The 23,851-nt window shown below is 43.7% G+C and overlaps 1 protein-coding gene and 1 long non-coding RNA gene across 2 annotated transcripts in view; one reads left to right on the top strand and one right to left on the bottom strand.

The window, feature by feature from the left end:
* Positions 1-5,899: 5,899 nt before the first annotated feature.
* LOC137324139 (uncharacterized) lies at positions 5,900-14,468 on the top strand. Its single transcript, XR_010963510.1, has 3 exons — positions 5,900-6,156; positions 9,303-9,370; positions 14,391-14,468. It is a non-coding gene; the product is annotated as an uncharacterized lncRNA (long non-coding RNA).
* A 7,406-nt stretch (positions 14,469-21,874) lies between these two features.
* Positions 21,875-23,851, bottom strand: part of kif26ba (kinesin family member 26Ba) — a 275,252-nt gene continuing 273,275 nt past the window's right edge. The window contains exon 15 of the mRNA XM_067988624.1: positions 21,875-22,599. Coding sequence (XP_067844725.1) covers positions 22,451-22,599 — 149 coding nt within the window. The 3' untranslated portion in view covers positions 21,875-22,450. The remainder of the gene's footprint in view (positions 22,600-23,851) is intronic.

Below are 23,851 nucleotides of genomic sequence, written 5' to 3'. Positions count from 1 at the left end.
TCCATATTCTGCCTTCAATTAATTAAAAAGTGCTATTAAATACCTTCAAACTATGTGGGCGGACATAAAGGAATATTGATAAATGGTAATTAATGTAGATTTGGGCATGATGCTCATCTTACTTGAGTCTGCTGTGCCCATAGAGAGAAAGAGAGATCAAGACCACTGCAACAAGGCAACTTTGATCTTATTGAGAGACTGTGGGAAGTGCAGCTGGAGGTTTGATTTAGGTTTAATGTAATCAAAATATCCAGATATTAGCAGCTATCTTAACGGAAATAGGGAAAGTGTGCCCAGAAACACAAACCAGGAAAAGGTTAGGCCTCTGGGTTCTCCCACTTCACCTTGAAAACGAACATTTCCTGTGTCACACTTCCTGTGTCACACCTCAGGTGTCACACCCCTGATGTACAAAGTCTGTGTCACACTTCCACCTGATTGACTCAAACTTCATCCTCCAATTAGAGCTTCATTACTACGATCAGTGAGGAAATTACCAATAAAATCACACAAACTGAACCAATCAAATCATGCAAAATATTTATCAAAAATTTCTCGTGTCACTTTTTTTCTTTTCAGCCCAATAAGTCACGGGTTTTTAAAAAATGATCAGATTTGTAACATAATAAAGGCTTAAAAATTACATATTTTACATTTGCATCCTTTTAAAAGTTGCCGCTCGTGTCTGTCAGTGCCTTCATGAATGTTATTACTCTTGAGGCCTCAGCCTCTCTATAAAAACCGAGCTATTGCTCTGCCAGCTGAAAAGAAGTAACACTGTCCGACCTCCCACCTTGCACCCTCCGGAAACTTGAGCTCATCCAAAACTCCGCTGCCCGTATCCTAACTCGCACCAAGTTCCGTTCTCCCATCACCCCTGTGCTCGCTGACCTATATTGGCTCCCGGTTCGTCAATGCCTCGATTTTAAAATTCTCATCCTTGTTTTCAAATCCATCCATGGCCTCACCCCTCCCTATCTCTGTAACTTCCTCCAGCCCTACAACCCTCCGCAATCTCTGCACTCCTCCAATTCTGGCCTCTTGCACATGCCTGATTTTCTTTGCTCCACCATTGGCGGCTGTGCCTTCAGCTGCCTAGGCCCTAAGCTCTGGAATTCCCTCCCTAAACCTCTCCGCCTCTCTACCTCTCTCTCCTCCTTTAAGACTCTCCTTAAAACCTACCTCTATGAACAAGCAACCTGTGCTAATATCTCCTTATGTGACTCAGTGTCAAATTTTGTTTAATAATCGCTCCTGTGAAGCACCTTCAGACATTTCACTACGTTAAAGGCGCTATATAAATGCAAGTAGTTGTTGTACTTCCCAGAAAGCTGTAGTCTGAGCATATGCACAGCGGAGAATCTTCTAGCATGTGTCAGTCTGATTCTCTCCGTCAATCTGTGCTGCAACACCTGTGTATGTTTGTTTTTCCTCAGGCTGTAACAATAATTTTGAGTTTGTTTTTCCAAATGACCTTAAAACGGGCTGGAACATGAACATTAGTGTCTTTTGAGGTACGTTTTGAGAGGAAAACTATTTTCGTGCTTATTTTTACTGCAGAGAAAGAAGCCGAGAGAAAGACAAATTTTTAAAAATACTTTCTAATATATTCTAAGTGGTTATAGCACCTGCCTTTTTTAATTTTAATTTATATTGAGAATTTGAAAACTACAATTGTTCACAGAACAGATTTATTTATGCAGCTGTGGGTATCTATCTCACTGCAGTGGTAAGGAAAACAATAGTTATTTTCCAGGAACCAATCATAAAAAAAACACTTGCTTAACTGTCTTGGGGCTGAACTCTTAAAACTTTTATAAATTCTTTGACTGACTTCAACACTCCGGCATCCCTGAGGCACAGCTCCTGGCTTGCTATAAGCAATGCCATAGGCAGTCTGCTATATTTATATATATATATATATTTCCTCACACATTGAATTGCCCAGAACTGAGAGGTTATAATCATCAGGAAAGACTGAACAGGCTGGGGATCTTTTCTCCAGAAAAGAGAAGGCTTTGGGCTGACCTAACAAAGGTCTTTAAAATTATGAAGGGGTTTGATAGGGTAGACATACAGAAGATGTTTCCACTTGCGGGGGAGTCCGAAACTAGACGCCAAAAGTATAAGATAGTCACTAATAAATCCAATAGGAATTCAGGAAAAACTTCTTATCCCAGAGAGTGGTTAGAATATGGAACTTGCTACCACATGTTGAGGCGAACAGCATAGACGTCATTAAGGGGAAGCTGGATAAACACATAAGGGAGAAAGCAATAGAAAGATATGTTGATAGGGTTAGACAGTGTGCAATATAGCCATCCTGTTCCTCCCTGAGCTGAGCTTTAAATTATTCATCCCATCAATCACCAAGGCCTCATGTTCCCACCTCTGCAACTTTGCCTACAACTGCCCTCATCTCAGCCCCTTAACTGCTGAAACCCTTATAAATGCCTTTGTTAGCTCCACTCTTCATCACCCTAATGCTTGCCTTGCTGGCTGCTCATGCTCCACCCTCCGTAAACTCTAACTTGTCCAAAACTCTAATGCGCAGATCCTGGCCCACAATAAGTCCTGCTCTCTCTCTCATCACCTCATCTCACTGACCTCCACTTGTCCTCCATTGCATTCCATTAAAAAATCTTATCCTCATCTTCAAATCCCTTCACGGTCTCACCCCACCCTATCTCTGGAATCTTCTCCAGTTCAGTGCCCCTTCCTGCATGCACTAGTCCTCTAACTCTGCCCCCAATTGGTGACAGAGTCTTCAGCCATCTCAGCCTTCCCTCCCTAAAGACTTCCGTCTCTCTACAATAATAGCTTGCATTTATACAGCGCCTTTAAATCAAGTAAAATGTCCCAAAACACTTCACAGGACCATTATCAAACAAAATTTGACAACGAGCCACGTAAGGCGATATTAGGACAGGTGACGAAAAGCTTGGTCAAAGAGGTAGGTTTTAAGGAGCGTCTTAAAAAAAGGAGAGGTAGAGAGGCGGAGAGGTTTAGGGAGGGAATTCCAGAGCTTAGGGCCTAGGCAGCTGAAGGCATGGCCGCCAATAGTGGGGCGATTAAAATCGGGGATGCGCAAGAGGCAAGAATTGGAGGAGCGCAGAGATCTCTGAGGGCTGTAGGGCCGGAAGAGGTTACAGAGATAGGGAGGGACATGATCATGGAGGGATTTGAAAACAAGGATGAGAATTTTAAAATCTACATTTTGTCCCACCATCTTCTTACCCCATCTTTTTTGACCAAGTTGCAGTCACCCATTCTAACCTGTCCCATCCTGGCTCATCATCTGTTTGCTCAGAACGGACAGTCTCACCTGCACAACCTACTCCCACCGCCTGGACTGGATCATGTGCCTGCCGCCTTGACTTCAACGGTTGTCAGGCCAGGTTCTCAAAGAAGGGATTAAATGAAGAAAAAGTAGAAAACTTCCCCAAAAGTATCTCCCAGAAGAATAACAAGAGAAATACAGAAATGAAATTAACATTATCCCTATACAGAAAGAAAGAATTTACAATCCTATAACACCCTTCCCAATGTCCCAAAGTGCTTCATTGGCAATGGGGTATTTTTGAAGCATAATCACTGTTGTAATGAGGGAAAGGCAGCAGTCAAATTGGTCACAGCAAGGTCATAAATGAACAGATAATCCATTTTGAGGCATAGATGTAGGACCCCAGGAGCACTCCCCTGCTCTTGTTGGAAATAGTGCTATAGGATCTTTTACATCCACCTAAGAGGGTAGGCAAAGCCTCAACCTAACAGCTCATGTAAAGACCGCACCATTGACAGTGTGATGCTCTCTCATTAATGCATCCAAGTGTCTGTCTAGACTATGTGTAGCCATGATGTGGAGATGCCGGTGATGGACTGGGGTGGACAAATGTAAGGAATCTTACAACACCAGGTTATAGTCCAGGTGAGTGACGAAGGAGAAAGCCTCCGAAAGCTTGTGATTTTCAAATAAAACTGTTGGACTATAACCTGGTGTTGTAAGATCCCTTACATTAGACTATGTGTAGGAATCTCTTTGATGGTGGGGGGGGCGGAGGGGATTTTGAACCCATCGACCTTCTGACTCAGAGGCTAGAGTGACACTACTGTGAGTTGAATCTTTCTGTCACCCCCACCCCAAACTGGAGACTGTAAATTCCCAAAAAATCAAGTCGCCCCAAATTTTGATCTGATCTAATACAACAATCTAGGCATAGGAATGAAGATAAATACAATACAAATAACAAAAGGGAACACTATGTAATTTTATTCAGTAAGAAAAGCAGATGACATACCAAATAACAAAAGAGGTGACATCTTGCTCAAAGCTTTGCCCTGTGAAAATCCTGCGAGATGGGTGTATAACGGACATTTCCACCGTAAGAAATAAGGGTATGTTTAATAAATAATTGTTTTCAAACCTGTACGTCTTTGTTGATTCAACTCACCTACATGCGAGCAAGTGCCTGACTAGATTTGATGCACTCAAATGGTTCCATTCATGGCCCTGAATTATCCCGATCCGTCAAATTACCGTGGCATGTAAACATGCTAATGCAGTGTAGGACATCATTTATTTCCGAAGTGCATGTGTCAATCCAGAGCTGTTTACTTAATGTAAACAGGTCCCATGAAATTTAGAGCATGTCAAAGACATTGTGTTAAGGGTCGGCTGATGTATTTGAGATGTAAATGCGCTATCCTCAATTCTCTGTATTAAAGCGTTTGTCAACTGAAGTCACCGACATCAGGCGGGTTGGAATCCGTCCGGTTCAAGAAAAAAAGACATTGCTACTGGGCAGGACCTTCCGGTTTGGAGAAAGGCGAAAGAGTAATGCAGAAATAATTTTGAAACTTGCAGCAGGAATGTCTGAATCAGGGAACACATTGGATAAAATGGATGATTCAATTAGCAATCAGTATCCTAACCTTTAGATTCATGGGACTTACCTGAAGAGATTGAAAAAAGGTCATGCGAATGTTGACTTAAATATGGGATTCTATTAAAAAATCATAATTAGGGCTTAGTCTCAACAAAATGGAAATGTAGCCCATAAGCCTCCAGCTCTCTAGTAATGAAAGATCTCATTTTTACCCTATTATTATTTGATTTAAAGACAATTGAGAAAACTGTCCGTGCTGCTCTTCCCTCAAAGGACAAGCTACACAGATGCTACAAGAAGATTATTTACTGAAACCTTTATCAAGATGTGGGGGGGAGGGAGGGCTGACTGTCCCTTGCGTATTGTGATCCAAGGCTGGCCCCCCTCATCTGCCTCTCTCGCACAGGCGTTGGCAGATCCCGCACAGGAGCGCTTGGATTGCAGGCGTTGATCAGGATAACAATGGCAGAATGTGGAAATGCCCACACTTTCATTATAGTGAGGACGGACAGTTGGAGAATTCACCAAAACCCAATCTCCAACCAGCAGAACCAACACCTTAGGTAGCTGATGATCTGTTGTAGGACGCAACATCTTCAAGAAAATCTGGGTTAAATATCAGCAGATCATCAACTACCTAAGGTGTTTGTGCACTAAAGACTCTTTACCTGTGTGTTATTCTCCTGTTAGCATTGTTTTGTAGGTCCTCTAACCATTTGTGTGGTGCAAACTTTAGGATTATAAATACTTCCAACAGTGAAGAGCATCAGGCTTGGCTACGATGCCGTACCCGGTTGAACAGCCCGCTGACAACTTGGATTACCTCGGCTCAGATCTGACTTGGGTGGAGGCACTGTGGGTCTACTTACAGCGATGGAACCCCCCCCCAAGGTGAGCCATTCCCATCGAAAGACAAGGTGAGCAAGAACGCCTTCAGTGTGCTTTAACACTGTGCAATTATTCAGCGTCCTCTTCATTGTTGTTGCTTTGTTCTAGTTTTCAGGGAGGGGATGCGGGAGGAGGGAGAGGAAGCAGATCTCAACAATGAATTATTCAAGGCCGCCAATCTTGTTTAATTCGACACCTTCTGGAAGCTTCCCCGTTGGCGGGTCTCCGTGTCCAGATTGAAGCCGCCACGTTCATTGATTTCAATGTACTTCGACACAAGCAAATGCAACTCATTCGTTAGATCTTCCAACGAAGAATTGCTCCCCTGCACTGACGACACCTTGTTACAGCAGTGCTGCTGGATTCAATGCACGTCTCACAGGTGATAAATGAATGGGAAAGTGTGCGTATCAGGGATTTTTTTGTTTTTTGTTGTTCTTGTACAAGGTGAAGCCTACTAGTAATAGAATCGTTGGTGTGAGAGATCAGCCACATTCATTCCTCCGTGTTCATGTGATCTCTTACCCAGCTCACGGGTCTCCAAGTGAAAGTCAATGATAGTTTAAACATACCTTTTGCTAATGGAGCAGACTGGTTTCCTCCAAACTGTCTGTTCTGACGGTCGGTCCAGCAATGGGCAGAATCTTTATGTGGAGTCACAGCTAAAGTCAATGTTCTGACTGTCTGAGACTCCTTCCTGTAGGCAAACATTGATGTTGGTTCCAATGGATGGAAAGGAGAAAGCCATTCACCTCATGGTGCCTTCCAATATGTCAGCTGTGGCTCAGTTGGTAGCACTTCTCTCTGAGTCAGAAGGCCACGTCAAGCCCCACTCCAGAGACTTGAGCACAAAATCTAGGCTGGTGCTCCCAGTACAGTACTGCGGGAGTGCTGCATTGTTGGAGGATGAGGTCGTGAAAGGCACTATATGAAATGAAAACAGCTGGAAATACTCAGCGAGTCAGGCAGCATCTGTGGAGAAAGAAACAGAGTTAACATTTCAGGTTGATGACCTTTCGTCGGAATTGGAAGAAGTTAAATATTTAACAGTTTTTAAACAAGTACAGATCAGGAGGGGGCGTTGGTATCTAAGAGCTGTTGAAGCTTGCGGTCGAGTTTTAGTAGATACCTGATTAAACACGAGAAGGGAAACAGGAAGCAATGAAGGAATGGAAGTTCCTGCTTTCTTTTCTTTCCACAGATCTTTGCGCTCACCCATCTTGGACTCTGCCCCCCAACTGTTCCATCTCCTGAAGGAGCATTCCGTGCAAAAGCCTCCTCTGCCCGCAAAGGCGAGCGAGCACATTTCCTGAATGTCTATCCGTCCCTTCGTCACCGCTCTCCATCGACTGGCCGTGTCCCCTGACACAGATGACACCCTATTCCCCGGCCCCACCAGCACATTTACGGACATACAAAATTGACGGGCAGGGAAAGACCAACTGGTCCATCAGGCCTGCCCCACACCTCACGATAGCTGGAGCATCCTGACTAAAGACTTCCTCCCTGAGCAGGTGGGCAGTTAAAATCCCCCAGATCACTTACCCGTCCTGGAGCTGATGTGCCGGGATTTTCACCGTAGGTGGCAAGGACACCAGCCTAAAGCTGCCGGAATTCATTTTTTGGCATCTTCGTGTTGGGTCCCGATGACGTCAAACTGCAAAATTTACTCAGAGTACGACAGTCGTTTTCCTGTTCAAGCCAATCCAGCGTGGGAAAGGACCCCCCCCCCACCCAAACAAGGAAATCTTAGGCCTCCCCTGCAGTGATCTCATCACGGGGACCTCTGCAGGACCAGGTGGCATCTGGGCCGTATCTGGGTCGCTTCCCGCCTGGAACAGAAAGGAAGTCGGCCGGTGGGCATTTCATTGAGGCCCAGGAGTTAAAATACTTCGGGCCTCCTTTTCTTCCCCCTCTTCCCCCACCCCCCTCCTCCACCCGAGCAGGCTGAACGGAAGTCAAAACTCAGCCACCCAAAACTGGCCCCCGGTTAAAATCAGGGCCCTGGGTTTCCAGCCTGTTACTTCAACCAAGGAAAGTATGTGGTGCAAGGAGACTCCAGAAGTGAAAATGGAGAAATAAAATGAGAAGCCCGGGTTAAGGGTGATAAAATATCCCTGCTCACAAACGTGCTGTGGAGCCTGTGGTGAGTGTGAATTAAACAGCAAGTTACACAGCCCCTCCTTCATCATACTATGTGAACCCCCTCAAAGTTTACTAAGTCACAGGGCCACCATTGTGCGGCATATTGGATGTAATATTTAACTAGTGTTCTTATCTGAGGAAGTGGGGAAATTTAGTTTGAATTGCATGGTTTCCAGATAAGATAGAAAACTCAGCCTGAGTCTAATGGCAATTCCAATCGATTTATATCATATATAGACCAGTAGAACAGACCCGGTTTCTCTTCCAGTCAACTGACCCTTTAGCGCTCTAGTGTAGCATCATGGCATTATAAAACTACCCCGTTTCTTATAACATGTAATGTAAAAACATCCAGCAACTTCAAACAAAATACTGCTCAAGTTCTGTCGAGAGGGATCCCCGTCACAGCACCATTAAGTGAAGAAAACTTCAATTAACAGCTACAGAATAAACCAGAGTCAAGGAAAAACCTTTAATGTTCAAAAATCAAAAATGTGCATATATTATAACTAGCTTGTGGTTCACTCCAGTGGAGTAATACACTCTTCTAGGGTTCACACAGGGTTCACTCAAACTTCATCCTCTGGTTTATGATTCATAATGGAGAGATATGAGGAGATCCAATAATCATTTACATCTGGAAGGAGTTAAGAGATTTAACAGTTTTTTAAGCTTAAATATGGTTAAATCTCTAACTTCTCCCAGTTCTGACGCAAGGTCATCGACCTGAAACGTTAACTCTGACTCTGTCTCCACAGTTGCTGCCTGACCTGCTGAACCTTTTCCAGCATTTTCTGTTTTAATTTCAGATTTCCAGCATCCGCAGTATTTTGCTTTTGTAATGGTGACAGCACAGAAGGAGGCCATTGGGCCCATCGAGCCTGTGCCAGCTCTTTGTAAGAGCAATCCAATTAGTTCCATTCCCCCATTTTTTCCCTGTAGCCCTGCAAATTTTTTCCCTTCAAGTATTTATCCAATTCCTTTTTGAAAGCCACGATTGAATCTGCTTCCACCACCCTTTCAGGCAGCGCATTCCAGATCATAAATGCTCGCTGCATAAAAAAGATTTTCCTTGTGTCACCTTTGGTTCTTTTGCCAATCACCTTTAAATCTGTGTCCTCTGGTTCACGACTCTTCCGTCAATGGGAACAGTTTCTCTTTATTGACTTTATCTAAAGCCTTCATGATTGTGAACACTTCTATCAAATCTGCTCTCAACCTTCTCTACTCTAAGGAGAACAACCCCAGCTTCTCCAGTCTGTCCATGTGACTGAAGTCCCTCATCCATTCTAGCAAATCTTTTCTGCACCCTCTCTAAGGCCTTCACATCCTTCCTAAAGTGCGGTGCCCAGAATTGGACACATATCTATCTTGTTACTATAGGTTCTGTTCAGCGGGTCCATAAAAGAAGAGCCTGGAAGCACAAGGAGGTCCAGCTCAGAAGACAGAAGGTGAGCAGCTAGTTTAGATTTAACTAATTCACATGGACAAGCAGACTATCCAGGGAGATGAGAGACATGGACAGTGAGGACAAATTTAAGAGAGAACTGGAATTTTTTTTGGCAAATGAAGTGATTGAGAGGTATAAAAGATAAAGAATAATACAGTAGGTTCCTTTTAATTTTGGGACCGTCTAAAATCATTCCTATGTTTCAATTTAACTTACTACGCAATGCAGAGTTTCAACAAGTGACTACATTGTCCAGTTACTGGTTCAGAGCCACAGTGGCTTCAGCCTCAAGGGGGCACTGTCTTCTTGAGAAAATGACCAATCTTTTTTTTTGCATTTGTTTACAAACACATGACACAATCCCCGTAAATTGTCTTAATACACATAATCCAGTCACTTCATGCATCGTGACAAAAAACAATGCGCGGGTCTGTTCCTTTCTCAAATGAATAGAAGTGTTTGTCAAACAAGACGACAGTGGCCCTTTAAGATTTGCCTGTCTCTCTGGAAGTTAATGTAGCTGATCGATTATGAAGCTTGTCCGCAAGAGCAGATCCTGACCTGTAGGTTTCATCGTTGGGTTGTGTATACCAGGAATAACATAATACTAAGCTCCGTGTTGCCCTGAAGCACCCTGTGGACATTAAGCACGTTTGGTACTATGCCGTACACGTGTAGATGATTTAGATTTTGTGTTGGGGGCCGATTCTGCCCCATGAGTTGATCTGTAAATGCGGCGTGAATGGAGGATAGTGGTCTTTAGACAGTAGCGCAGTGTAATGTGGAGAAACAGCTGCACAGTACAGAAGGGGTTACAGGGGTGCAAATCACAGCTAAATTTGGGAGTAGTTTTGTTCTGCGGATTCCCCACCTACAGGGAAGTGGATTGACATTGGCCAAACCCCTTTCACTTTGGGCCCATAACAGCCATCAGTTATAGAATAGCCATCTGTTTTATATCCTCAAGACCACTACTATAAAGTTTGATTTATCTCACTGTTGGACTGGACTAATCAAACCCCCAGGACTAACTAACACTTTATTCCGCACGCAAGCCCGAATTCTCCTTTCATACCCCGACCGACCCCTCCCTCCAAAGCACGGCCGTACTTCCTTAAGTAACTCAGTCATGAATTTCAGCAATTAAAAATCTCAAGGGATGATAAAATCCCTGCCTCGAGAGTGGTGACTGAATAGACGGCCAGTCATGCTCTGCCTGGACCAAGCAGAGCTTATGTAAACACAATGATCATTAAAGAGCGCAGTAAAAATCCACCATAAACAGGAAAGGCCTGCAGGGAATTTACGAAGGTACATTCTACACAAACGTCTTAATTGGAAGCCATAAAAAGTCCAAGCATTGTGACTTCCTGGTGGTCTGATTGGGGGGGGGGAGGGGGAGGGGGAGGGGGGTTGTATGAATGTGCTGTACCTCACATGGGCAAGATGTGATTTTGTGCCCACAATTACCAACTCTGTGAACTTCCAATCTCATTCAGACTATCAAAAAGAGGTGCTGAATGGAGGGGAATGAAAGATAGTCTTGCATTTATATAGCGCCTCTCACGACCTCAGGACGTCCCAACCAATGATGCACCTTTGAAGTGTAGTCACCGTTATAATGTAAGAAATGCGGCAACCAATTTGTGCACAGCAAGGTCCCACAAAAAGCAATATGATCATGACCAGATAATCTGTCTTAGTGATGTTGGTTGAGGGATAAATATTAGTCGTGACACCGGGGAGAACTCCTCTGCTCTTCTTCGAAATAGTGCCATGGGATCTTTTACGTCCACCTGAGAGGGCAGACGGGGCCTCGGTTTAATGATTTATCAAAAAGGCAGCACCCCCTCAGTACTGTACTAGCAGCTTAGATTTTTGTGCTCAAGTCTCTGGAGTGGGACTTGAACCTGCAACCTTCTGACTCAGAGGCGAGAGTGCTACCCACTGAGCCACCATGAAGGAAATAGCAGCAGGTGGATAACCTCAGCATCTTCTAGTAACTGCACAGCATTATTGCTGTGTGTGTTTGTTGGGGGGGGTGGGGGGGCGGGGGGGCGGGGGTGCAGCCATTTGGTTTCCCAATCATCCAGGGGACAGAATGGGATGCGATGAGACCTAAAGAAGTGGGAAGATTTGGAAAAAAAATCCAAAGAGGGCGGGGACGAAACATTTCTGCAAGTAAACCAGCGAGATCTCGACAATGTAAAATCCGCCTCACAAACACTGCCTATCAACCAAAACCATGAATCAGGTGGCTGAGGTCTGCATCTTACCCAATCATGGGATCTCGGAGAGCTGACGTCAGGAGCAGCCTTTGACTCTGTAGCAGTTATTAAGCTTCTTTATCTCCTCAAGTAATAGAAAGTAAGAAACAGTTTTCACCTACTATGCTAAACTACGATACAAGTAATTGTCCTTGCTCAACATGCTCCTTTCCCATTCTTACTGTCTGCAGGAGCTATCTGGCCTGTCACTTTTCGAAGGTTGCGGACAGACTCATTTCGAAAGTTGCAGCTGGACTCACTAATTTTGTAAAAAGACAGGCTGGTCCAATACCTTTCGAAATAAACAGGAACCCCAGTGAGTTTAAGTAGCTGTCATTTAAGCTCAGAAATATATTTGAACACATGTATTTGAATCAAATGGTTTGGCCCCTCCTCCCCAATCACTGATTCAGCAACAAATGTATCAGAAATGAGCTGGAACATTTTTCTGTGAGTGGAACTGTTTTTTAACCCCTTAACGTAGCTCATACCAAGCAGTAGCATTTTGGGGTTTCTACGAATTTGGCCTGGAAGGGATTTTGTTTTAATTTGTCTTATATTATTAATATAAGATCAGATTCAGCTCACAAAGGATTAACTCCCAGAAAATGCACGAGCCATTTCGGATGTTGATTCGGACGGTGCCTCGAATGAACCCCACATGAAACGGCCATTACGGACATCAGTTTGTTTCATTTTGCATGTTACATTAGTTTTGAGTTGAGCTCTGGTCCCAGGTAATTCTTACCATTGTGATAGAATAGGTTTTCGTTTAACATGCCCAGCAGGGGGTTTAGCTAAGCAGCCTTACAGTCACCACATGGCTTCCACATCAGGGGAGCATTTCATTCCATGTGGTAACTTTGTATAGGTGACTGGCTCACCGAGTTACAAATCAAAGAGTTGTAGGAGGGGTCTTTCTCTCTCTGGAGAGGTCATTTTGAGACAGTCAGAGGAACGCCCGTGCTAGCTCAAGCATGTGGAGATCCCGGTGATGGACTGGGGTGGACAAATGTAAGGAGTCTTACAACACCAGGTTATAGTCCAACAGTTTTATTTGAAATCACAAGCTTTCGGAGGCTTCCTCCTTCGTCAGGTGAGTCACCTGACGAAGGAGGAAGCCTCCGAAAGCTTGTGATTTCAAATAAAACTGTTGGACTATAACCCGGTGTTGTAAGACTCCTTACAAATAGCTCAAGGATGGCAGAATGGATCCACACCACTTGTAGTCTAAAGGCAGTGTCAGTTAGCATAGGAACACTTAGCTTTTTAATGACTTCTGCCAAGAATGGTGGCAATATTGTGTCCTTTTATTATTTGTATGGTATGAAGCGCAATAGGAAATAAAAGTATCTTCTTCGAAAATAACATTCTGTTCATTCATGTCGTCTATGAAAAATAAATCAGTTCCAAGATCTCTGCACTCCTCCAATTTAGGTTTCTTGTGCATCCCCCACTCCCTTCATCCCTCCATTGGCGGCCGTGCCTTCAGCTGCCTAGGCCCTATGCTCTGGAATTCCCTCCCAAAACCTCTCTGGTTCCCTACCTCTCCACCTTTAAGGCGCTCCTTAAAACCTACCTCTTTGACCAAGCTTTTGGTCACCTGTCCTAATATCTCCTTATGTGGCTCAGTGTCAAATTTTGTCTGATTACGCTCCTGTGAAGCGCCTTGGGGTGTTTTACTACGTTAAAGGCGCTATATAAATGCAAGTTGTTGTTGGAGAATAATCAGCCTTATCTCACTAGAGTACTTTCCAATCAACCCTCCCTAAAGACAAGCAAAAGGTGCATGCACGATCATAGTATCCACTGTACACATAAGGGTCTCAGTTATGACCCCTGGCCTATGCTATTGTTTAACTAGATATTGCAGAGTACAGGTCCACTACTATTAATTGGAGGTGTGAAGGAAGGGAATGAATTGTGATACTTCAGCCCGAGAGGATATTTAGTGTAGATCTGTGAAATTTGTAGCACAAACTAAATCTCAGAGAGGAATGTTTCATTTTTGTCATAACCTGATTCAGCCCATTTAGGGTTCATTTGGTTCATTCCAATTTAAAGTTATTGTCCCTTCTTCTTTTCATGCCTCACCAACTCCCTCCTCGGTTCTTTTATCATTTCTCAATTGAGAAAGCAAGTAGCCAACTCACTTCTAGGCCTATGTCAATGGCTGCTCTTTGATCAATCACTAGGAGGTGCATAGAATCAAAGCAGGGTGACAGGTCTCTGATCTTTAATCCATGGATGGACTACTCCCTATACGAAGCCTCTTGATACCAGCCGTGGCTCAGCTTTCGCTCTCTCGCGTCTTAGTTGGAAGGTTGCAGGTTCAAGTCCCACTCCAGAGACTTGGGCACATTAATCTAGGCTGACACTCTCGTGCAGTACCGAGGGAGTGCCGCACTGTTGGAGGTGCCGTCTTTCGGATGAGACGTTAAACCAAGGCCCCGTCTGCCCTCTCAGGTGGATGTAAAAGAGCCCATGATACTATTTTGAAGAAGAGATAGGGAATTCGCCCGGTGTCCTGGCTAATATTTATCCTTCAACCAACACCACTAAAACAGATTATCTGATCATTATCATATTGCTGTTTGTGGGACCTTGCTGTGCACAAATTGGCTGCCGCGATTCCTACATTACAACAGTGACTACACTTCAAAAGTACTTCATTAGCTGTAAAGTGCTTTGGGACATCCTGAGGTTGTGAAAGACACTACATAAATGCAAGTTCTTTCTTTGTTTCTTTGATAGGAAAGAGGGAATCCTGAACTCAGCCTGTGGAAAGGACAGCTGTTAACAGATCTCTACATTTTGCAAACATCGAAGAGATACAGATACTGGGAAGCTTTGTAAATGGAGCAACCTTGACATTCTTTCAGGATAAAGAAACTCTGCATTTGTTTCCATGGAAACAAAATCTTTCCGATTCTATGGATTGCCAACAAAATTAGAACCGCACCAGCTGTTATTGAAATATTTTGAATAAAATTTGCTACATTTGCACTTGTGATTTATTAAATGTTCACGGGTCCAAAAATGTCCAAGCTTTAAAGTCATTATATATTTCAAAGTCAGGTCCAGTTATCTTTTCTATTTGTCCCATTCTGGTTGCTTGCCCTAGTGGTAAAAGCAAACTGGTTCACAACTTGACTTTGTTGCCGGGGGCCGACTCTTGCAGAAAACCTGATCAAACCTGAGGAGATTTTGACATCCCGTGCCTACATATACGCTAACCTTGAAATGTTGTAAAAGCTGCCTAGCTCTTCAAAAAGGCCAACACCTCAGCCCTAAATATAGCCCTTGTGACACCTAAAGACAGGGAGTTAGACTGAAAGTGCAGTGGGACACAGGCGTGCCATGCCTTAAGCTGTAGGTATGCTCAACATTCCATCATTTGTATTGCAGGGAAAACAGGGACTGAAGAGGGATCTATATTGCAATGTTAAATTTACCTGGTGCAAATTCAGCCACAGTCATAGCTGGCACCAGAGAACAGGAGGGTAGAGCAGTGGTCTTCAAACATTTCTGCATGGGACATCCCTGCGTAATATTGACACACTTGCCTCAATTTCAAACAAAAATGAAAACAGTGCTTTCATTGCAGAAAACATATCTTTATTTGTACGTAGCCGCAGATATAATGTGCTAGTGGGTCAACCAATAGAGATGAAAACAGAAAATATATATGTTGCATGTGATCTCCGATGACCTTCAGGGCTCCCTCGGACTCCCTCAGGCTCCGCGCCCCCCATCCCCCTCCACACCTAGGGTGTCACTGACCCCAGGTGCAAAGTCTTTCAGGTAGAGGAGCTCTGCTGATGAATTGATTATCTCATCTGTTCATCCTTTGTTCCATTACCTTTGTGGATCGAGGAGTTTTTATACAGAACTTTCCTTGGGAAACCAAGGTCCGTACATGGTCTGTGGTAGGAGAACGGGTTTGATGGGGTGAATGATCCTTCATTCCGTGCTTTCTCATGTGCCTCTAGTTAAGACCAGTAAATACTGGTGTACATTAGCTGATCTAATGAACTGATATTAATTGGAATTTGGAGCAGGTTACCGAGCATTCAGACCAAAGTGAACCTCCATTGGTTGATGCAATCTCAGAATCTTTCTCCACAGTGCAGATTCATTTTGAGGATTCTTAATTCTGCAACTGATTATGTTTTTAAAATATTAATTTAATGCTAGATTAATTCAATTTAGCCAGAATCCTTAGGCTCAATTAATGTATGATGTGGAGATGCTGGTGATGGACTGGGGTTGACAAATGTAAGGAATCTTACAACATCTTATGTGATTTTCAAATAAAACAGTTGGACTATAACCTGGTGTTGTAAGATTCCTTACATCAATTAATGTAGATCGGAACCCCTGTGTATGAAAGCAACAGAGTAGCTCCCAAACAATTAAACTTACATCAGCCCAGTCACCCAGTTCACAACTGTATGTGTTCGTGCAGGTGAGTGTGTGTATATATATATATATATATATATGTGTGTGTGTGTGCGCACATGCAGATTGTGTTTTGTTCTCTGATTATGCTTCACAATAATATTCCCTTGCTTTATGCACCGTATCCCATTCACCCAACACCCCTGTGCTCGCTGACCTACATTGGCTTCTGGTCTGGCAATGCCTTGATTTTAAAATTCTCATCCTTGTTTTCAAATCCCTCCATGGCCTCATTCCAACCTATCTCTGTAACCTCCTCCAGCCCTGCAACCCCCGAGATCTCTGCGCTCCTCCAATTCTGGCCTCTTGTGCATCCCCGATTTCCTTTGCCCTTCCATTGGCGGCCGTGCCTTTAGCCGTTTAGCCCTAAGCTCTGGAATTCCCTTCCTAAACCTTTACACTTCTCTACCTCTCCTCCTTTAAGCGGCTTCTTAAAACCTATCTCTTTGACCGAGCTTTTCGTCACCTGTCCTAATATGGCTCGGTATCAAATTTTGTTTGATAATCCCTCCTGTGAAGCAACTTGGGACGTTTTACTGCGTTAAAGACGCTATATAAATGCAAGTTGGTGTTGATACATTGGGGTATTATGTGTGTCATGATGGAGCGTGAGACTTAATGAACGTTATTTAGTTTAACAGTTGGTGAAAAGTCATCTTAATTGAGACTGGAATTGAAGTGTGAGCTCTGGAAATGGGTTGTTGAATAAATGGTACAAATTTATACCGGGATAAAGAGAAACTCAGGGGTACGTTTAAAATGTGGTAATAATAAGCACAGTAGCTTCTAAAATAGCAACTTCTTTTGTAAAGAAAGCAAGTGCTCATCCAAGCCTGTACACGTTACAGTGATGATAGTTTGAATGGGAAGCACGCACAGCGTTCATTGCCTGCCAAACACTGTGGGATGCCTGTGGTTCCGTACTCTGGTTGCCTTTAAGAGTTGGGGTTACTTATCTCATATGTGTCCTTTCATCTGATATGTTCCTTTAATGCTCGATCAGATGCCTGCTGCAGTCAAAATAGTCCGAACCAGCTGTTTCAATTTGACATAAAACAAAATTGTCAACAGAGGATAATGCAAACTGCATTTCCAAAGTAATTTATTGTGTGCAGCATCTGAGACATTTTAAGGGGGTTATAGAAATGAAAGTACCAAATGGGGTAAAACAAAACAAAACACACGCACAGTGGGACCAGGGAGCGGGTCTCACTGATGCATTCATTACATTTAGGACAGACGGGCCAGTTTTATAGAATGACCTCTTATTTTTCAGTGGAGAGTGTCGTAAGATGTTAGATTTGTGTGTGTGTTACTCCCTTCCTAACATGAAGGTGCTGGCTCTTTGCTAGGGTTCAGTTTAGGGTTGCCAACTCTGCTTGGACGTATTCCTGGAGGTTTCATCACATGACCTCCCGCCTCCAACTGCCCCACCCCAGTTAAACAGCATTTTCTTCCCACCTCCAACTAATAAGTGTTCAAAGAAAATGAAAGATGATTTTTCTCCCGGGTGTTGCTTGCAGCAGAGTCCAGGGCAGTCCTGGAGGGTTGGCAACACTAGTTCAATTTGATAGGAGCTGGCAGCCTTCTTGTACCTTACCCCAGGGGCTGTTCATGTGCGAGGCTAAACAACAACAACTTGCATTTATATAGCGCCTTTAACATAGTGAAACATCCCAAGGCGCGTCACAGGAGCGATTATCAAACAAGATTTGACACTGGGCCACATAAGGAGATATTAGGACAGGTGACCAAAAGCTTGGTCAAAGAGATAGGTTTTAAGGAATGCCTTAAAGGTGGTGAGAGAGGTAGAGAGGCAGAGAGGTTTAAGGAGGGAATTCCAGAGCTTAGGGCCTAGGCAGCTGAAGGCACGGCCGCCAATGGTGGAGCGATTAAAATCGGGGACGCGCAAAAGGCCAGAATTGGAGGAGCGCAGAGATCTCGGAGGGATGTGGGGCTGGAGGAGGTTACAGAGAGTGTTGGCGAGCTATTCATGTGTGGAAGGCATCACAGCTGAGCCTGATTCCTGTTCTCACCAAAAGCACACACACACACACACACACTTTTCCACCAGGGGTCACTGGCTGGTGATCAGCAGTGAGGCCCCAAACTGGTATCCCCCTCCCATTGCTCACGGGCACTTCTACTGGTGCCCTGGCTGAGAGTTAGCGCGGCAAAAGCCAGGAATTTAACTGAGGGGATCTTCTGGTCTATATGGCTTAGTGCTACACTGGCCAGTGTCTTTCCCCATATTTATATGCTTGCACTGAGAAACCTAGATGAAGGGACAAGGTCCATAGCGCAGGAGGTCACCGCGGTTTAAAGAGCAAGAGAGGAGACCAGGTAAATGAAGCAATAGTGATTTTAACATAGCAAAGATACAGGAAGGAGGTTGAGCGTGTAGAACAATAAGGCAGGAAAGTTCAGAGGAGTGATCATAGTCGTATCAATAAAATAAACCCTTGATAAAGAGAGGTTGGAGACTAGATGATGAACATTTTCTCTTTCTAGGTATTAAAACAATAAAACTAGCAGTCAGCAGCTTTGTCACCAGACAGCACTCTTCTGTCATATTTCCAGCACTTTGTATTTTGTGGAGGAGTTTGTCTTAAATGCCAATAAATGACAATGACGTTGATTTCCAGCAATGGTCTGTGTCAAAAGAAAAGATATTGCTGCAGAATTTCCTGGAGCCTTGCGCCATCTACGTCGCACAGCCCATTTTATGTCGCACGAGTACCAGGAAATTATGCCGTAAGTAATTTACGCCATTACTTACGCCACACCGTAATTTCCTGGCCCGGTGGCGCAGCACTTTGGACGAGTGCCAGTGCAAACAGCTTCTCCTTATTTACTCTTATCAAAGCCCTTCAGAATTTTGAACACCTCTATTAAAATCTCCCCTTAGCCTTTTCTGTTCTAAGGAGAACAACCCCAGTCTCTCCACGTAACTGAAGTCCTTCAGCCCTGGTACCATTCTGGTAAATAACTCCACATAACGTCGGACTGATGGAAAAGAACGCTTCCGGTTCGCCGCCGTCCTCGCTCCGGCGCATTCCGATTAGAAGTTCCGGGAAATATGGTGGAAGTTATCGGCGGCAAGACGAGCGCACCAGATCGATACGCTTCCGATGTACGTCGCAGGAAAATCTGGACCGTCTTGTTTCAACAAGCCAGTGACCTTTTTTTTTAACAGGATGTAAAATATAATGTTTATTCACAATACCAGGCTACAATATTTGACTATCGTACACATTTTATACAAGGGGTTAGGTAAACAGCAAGCGCTCAATTGTTCTGACAAGAAAGTCCAAGAATTACAATGCAAAGGAAACCAAGCTGAAACAAAGGAAGAACAATGTGAATTTGGCGACTGTACATAACAATGCATAGATAGCACTTGTTGGCTTCTTATCGTGATGTGTAAATAAATTACAAAATACAAGCGACTTTATAAAACAAGAGCATCCTGAGTTCATAAATAAATTATGTCCTTCATATATAACATGACAAAGATGTGTTAGTTGGCAGCAGCTCCAAGTGTGGGATTAATTTTAGACAAGGGAGAGAGAGAGAGAGAGAGAGAAAGACGACGTATAAACATTTAGAGCTGAAACTGCCTCAAGCACCATTAAGAGACAAATATCCGCAAAATATAATGCACGACTTTGGGAAAGACCACACAGAGGCAATGAGCTTCTCGGGCAGACAAACACGGACTTCACTCTTGCTCTTTATTTGGACGCGTGAATACCCAAGGGCCATTGGAGTCCCCAGCAAAAGCCCTTGCTACCTCCAGCAACAGGTGTGAAACACTTTGACCCGTTGGGCCAATTCTGGCAATGATTAGCTTTCTTCAGAGCCTTGTTTGCTCTTTTAATTGCATTCTTTGTGGAACGAAACTGCAATAAAATGATTACCCACAATAAAACTGCTGAACCAGGGCGGGTGGAATTGCGTGTTACCTGACTGACCTGCTTGGCATATTAAGTCAGGCCTACTACCCAGGCTGAGTCTTAACTTTTATCTCCAATCCAGCAATGTTAGTCGTGCCTCTGTGACCATTGTATTAATTTGCTTTATTCTATAAAGATTTCTTCCTATGTATTCCATTGCTGCTTAATAGCAAAAAGGACATAGACATCCTTACATATGAAGATTATTTTCCATGTGGCCTCCCTTATTCTTCAGAGTTCCCCTCGTTTCAGTTGATTTTACACAGGCTGACGAGCTCGCATTTAACCAGTAGGGGCTGGCAGCCTGTCAGGGCTGGACGGGACAAGCTGGCCTTTAAGATGGGTGCTCGGTGACTGGGGTTAGCACATTTTTCCCAAATTAATAACTGGCTGGGAGTTGGATCGGCATGGAGATAGGGATAGGAATGATGATGGGGATTGGCATGTGGATGGAGATAGGGATGGTGACGGGGATTGGCATATAGATGGAGAGTTGCTTGGGGATGGGGATAGGGCTGAGATTGGGGATTGGGATGGGGGTTGGGGGTGGGAATATGGCCTGAATTCTGAGGTTTGCTTTGCTGATGATAAAAATTATTAATGTCGCTTAGGACCTCAATAATTCACATCTCCACATCATGGCTGAGTACGTGGAAAAAAGAAAGTGACTTTTATCTTAGAAACAACATTTTTGGTGTCCAGTTTACCTCATAGAAATTTAAGGGTAGCCCAGTTAAATGATAGATTGTCCAGTCCAGAATTAAGACAGATGCCAACTCTATTGGTTAGTCTACCTGAACATCTCACTTTAACATGGCAGACATTCCACCAGGGCTTAGGTTGGCTGAAGCTCATCCAAACTATTGTTATCCCAGCATATTGTGTGCTCTGAGCAGTATTTCATGGTGATAACAGCTTCACTGTGCAGGGCCCACCGACATTTCTGATTTTAGCAGGAAATTTGTCGACGTGAGCTGAGACTGGACAGATTTAGAGTTGCAGCCCCATAACAGCAGCGTAAGTTGTATCTTAGTTAAATGATACTCCGGAGAGATTTCAGGATGCACGATGTCACCTGTGTTTGCTGGGTAAGAGTATCAAGGGATATGGAGCTAAATGGAGTTGAGGTACAGAACAGCCATGATCGATCTGAATGGCGGAGCAGGCTCGAAGGGCTGATTGGCCTCCTCCTGTTGCTATGAAGGAGATGGAGAGGCTAATTCAATAACATTACAAGACACGCATCGCCTGCTGGTAGCACTTGCATGTACAGAGCGTGGAAGTGCAAGCAAGGTTATATTTATTTTGTGTGTGTGTGTGTGTGTGTGTGTGCCTTATACGATTATCTCACTGACTACAATCAATAGGAGAGGAAGCGTTCATGTGCTTTTGAACCGGTCTTCAATTCTACAAAGAGACTTTGCAGGGATCTGCCTGAGAGGCATCATTGTGACTCTGAGCGGCCCATTCACTGTTAGCAAAAGACAGTCACTTTAATAACGTGCTGCTTCCTGACTACTGACCTACTCTATAGATACAAGTTACTTAAAAACAGCAAGTAGTTAAAACACCTAGTAAAACAATCTGAGTTCATCCTTTACTGAAACATTATCCTTTTATTTTTGTTAAATGTACCTCTACTGGATTTTAAAACTCAAATCCACACAACACTGCCCTTTACAATCAGCCAAACCTTTATATAAAAAAGTACCATGTAGTATCATTCAAAATTGGTTTAAAACGTTACCAAATATTCTTCCGTGGACCCACAAAGAAAGTGATCGCCTTAACATTCACCCCTCCCTTCCCCCCACCCCCTCACCCAGCCCTGTTTTAATCTACTTTCTTCACTCTCGAGTTTGGTGAGAATGCTGGTGCACATGATTAGGAATGGTGTGTAGGTTTGAGTTTGGTTTACAAAATGGATACTGCCTCTATAACCGTACGGTGAAATAGTCATCATCTAGCACCAACTGTACAATAATGAGTCCATGTAAGATTTTGGATAATACAATATAATAAAGTTTACAAGGCACTTGTAGTCCTTCTGTATATCGTTCTGAACGTCTCAGTAACAGCCCTTCATCTCCCTATCCCCCACTGAAGAAAAGGGAACTGGAGCAAGCGATTCATATTTACAACATAACCAAAGTTCCTCAAAGTGCTCTGTCAATCTGACGAAAGAATGGACATTCTTATGCTCCAATATTCATCCCCTCCGGTGATTTTTTTTTTCTTTTCTTTCTGTATACATTCCGCCGTGAAAAACAAAACAAAAAAATCTCTTTTCGCGTACGTGCTCCACACTTCGCGCCTCATCTCGTCGTCTTCCTGTTATCTTTGGGTGGGTTTTTTTTTTCTCCTCTCCTTTCCCTGTGCCGCCGCTCACTCGCCTCTTTAACGCCTCCCGCAGGCGATGTCGAAACAGGTGATCATCATGAGGTGGGCTTTGCAGAAGTTGACCCGGTGCTCCAGCCGCTCGGTGACGCACTCCAGGGCCTCCAGGTATTCCAGGGAGTCCACCTCGAAACCTTGGTCCAGGTCAACTGAGAAAAGAAATCAGGTTGGGTATTCAGCAGAATGTTCAGCCGGAGAAGGCGGGCTGGGAACATGCTGACTGCAGGGCGGCAAACAGGATCATATAGTCTGCTATTTATTTCAAACAGTATATCATTTTAAAAATAAAATGTATATATCCATGTGTATGTATATAGATATATGCGTGTGTGTATGTGCAGGTGTTTGCACTAACGGGAACAGGTCTCAGCAAGGGTCACTAATTAACATGTGTATATGTGTGTATATGTATGTTTGTATATATGCAAGTATATGTGTATATACTGTACATATGTAGGTATGTGTTTATATATGCATGTGTATATATGTGTGCGCATATGTATACGTGTATATATGTGTATGCGTGTATATATGTGTGCGTATATGCATATGTGTACATATATACGTGCCTATTTGTGTCTATATATATGTATGTGTGTGTATATATGTGTGTGTATATATATATATATATGTGCGTATAGGTGTGTGTATATATATGTGCGTATAGATGTGTGTATATATGTGTCTGTGTGTATGTATATATATATTTGTGTGTACATATGTATGTGTATATGTATGTGTATGTATATATGTTTGTGTGTATATATATGTGTGTGTTTATATGTATGTGTGTGTGCGTGTATGTGTATGTATATGATTCAGTGGGCAGTGCAATGTGTGGTATTCAGACGTACAAACCAGGAAGGTCCCAGATTCGATCCCCGGTCTGTGCTAAAGTAGTTGACGTTAGGTGGAGCAGAGCCGAGGCAGATCAGCATCTCTCGCTGGGTGATAGGAGGTAAACAGCCAGAGTTTCTGATGCTGATTGTTAATTAGTGACCCTTGCTGAGACCTGTTCCCGTTAGTGCAAACACCTGCACACACACACACACACACACACACACACTGCCCCCCACCCCTGACTGGGTGAGCATAGGATTGAGGCTCAGCTGTGATACCCCTCCCCCTCCGTGGTTGAACATAGTGCCCTCACTCACTGTATAGGCACAAACATGAGGAATGGCTACTTGGATGAAATAACAGAGGGATGTTGGAGCCCAAGGAACAGTAAGGAGACGCTGGCTCCAGCAGAGGAGAAAGTTGGAGGAAAATGTTTATTCCTCTTTAGGTAACCTTTCCCACCACCCATGTGTGAGCAGGCGATTTAGGAAAACAGGAACATAGGAACAGCAGTAGGTCATTTAGCCCCGCGAACCTGTTCCGCCATTCACTGAGATCATG

The sequence above is a fragment of the Heptranchias perlo genome, chromosome 8, assembly GCF_035084215.1.
Source record: "Heptranchias perlo isolate sHepPer1 chromosome 8, sHepPer1.hap1, whole genome shotgun sequence".
Lineage (NCBI taxonomy): Eukaryota > Metazoa > Chordata > Chondrichthyes > Hexanchiformes > Hexanchidae > Heptranchias > Heptranchias perlo.
The sequence above is the reverse complement of the archived record's forward strand: the minus strand, read 5'-3'. Positions and strand labels throughout refer to the sequence as shown.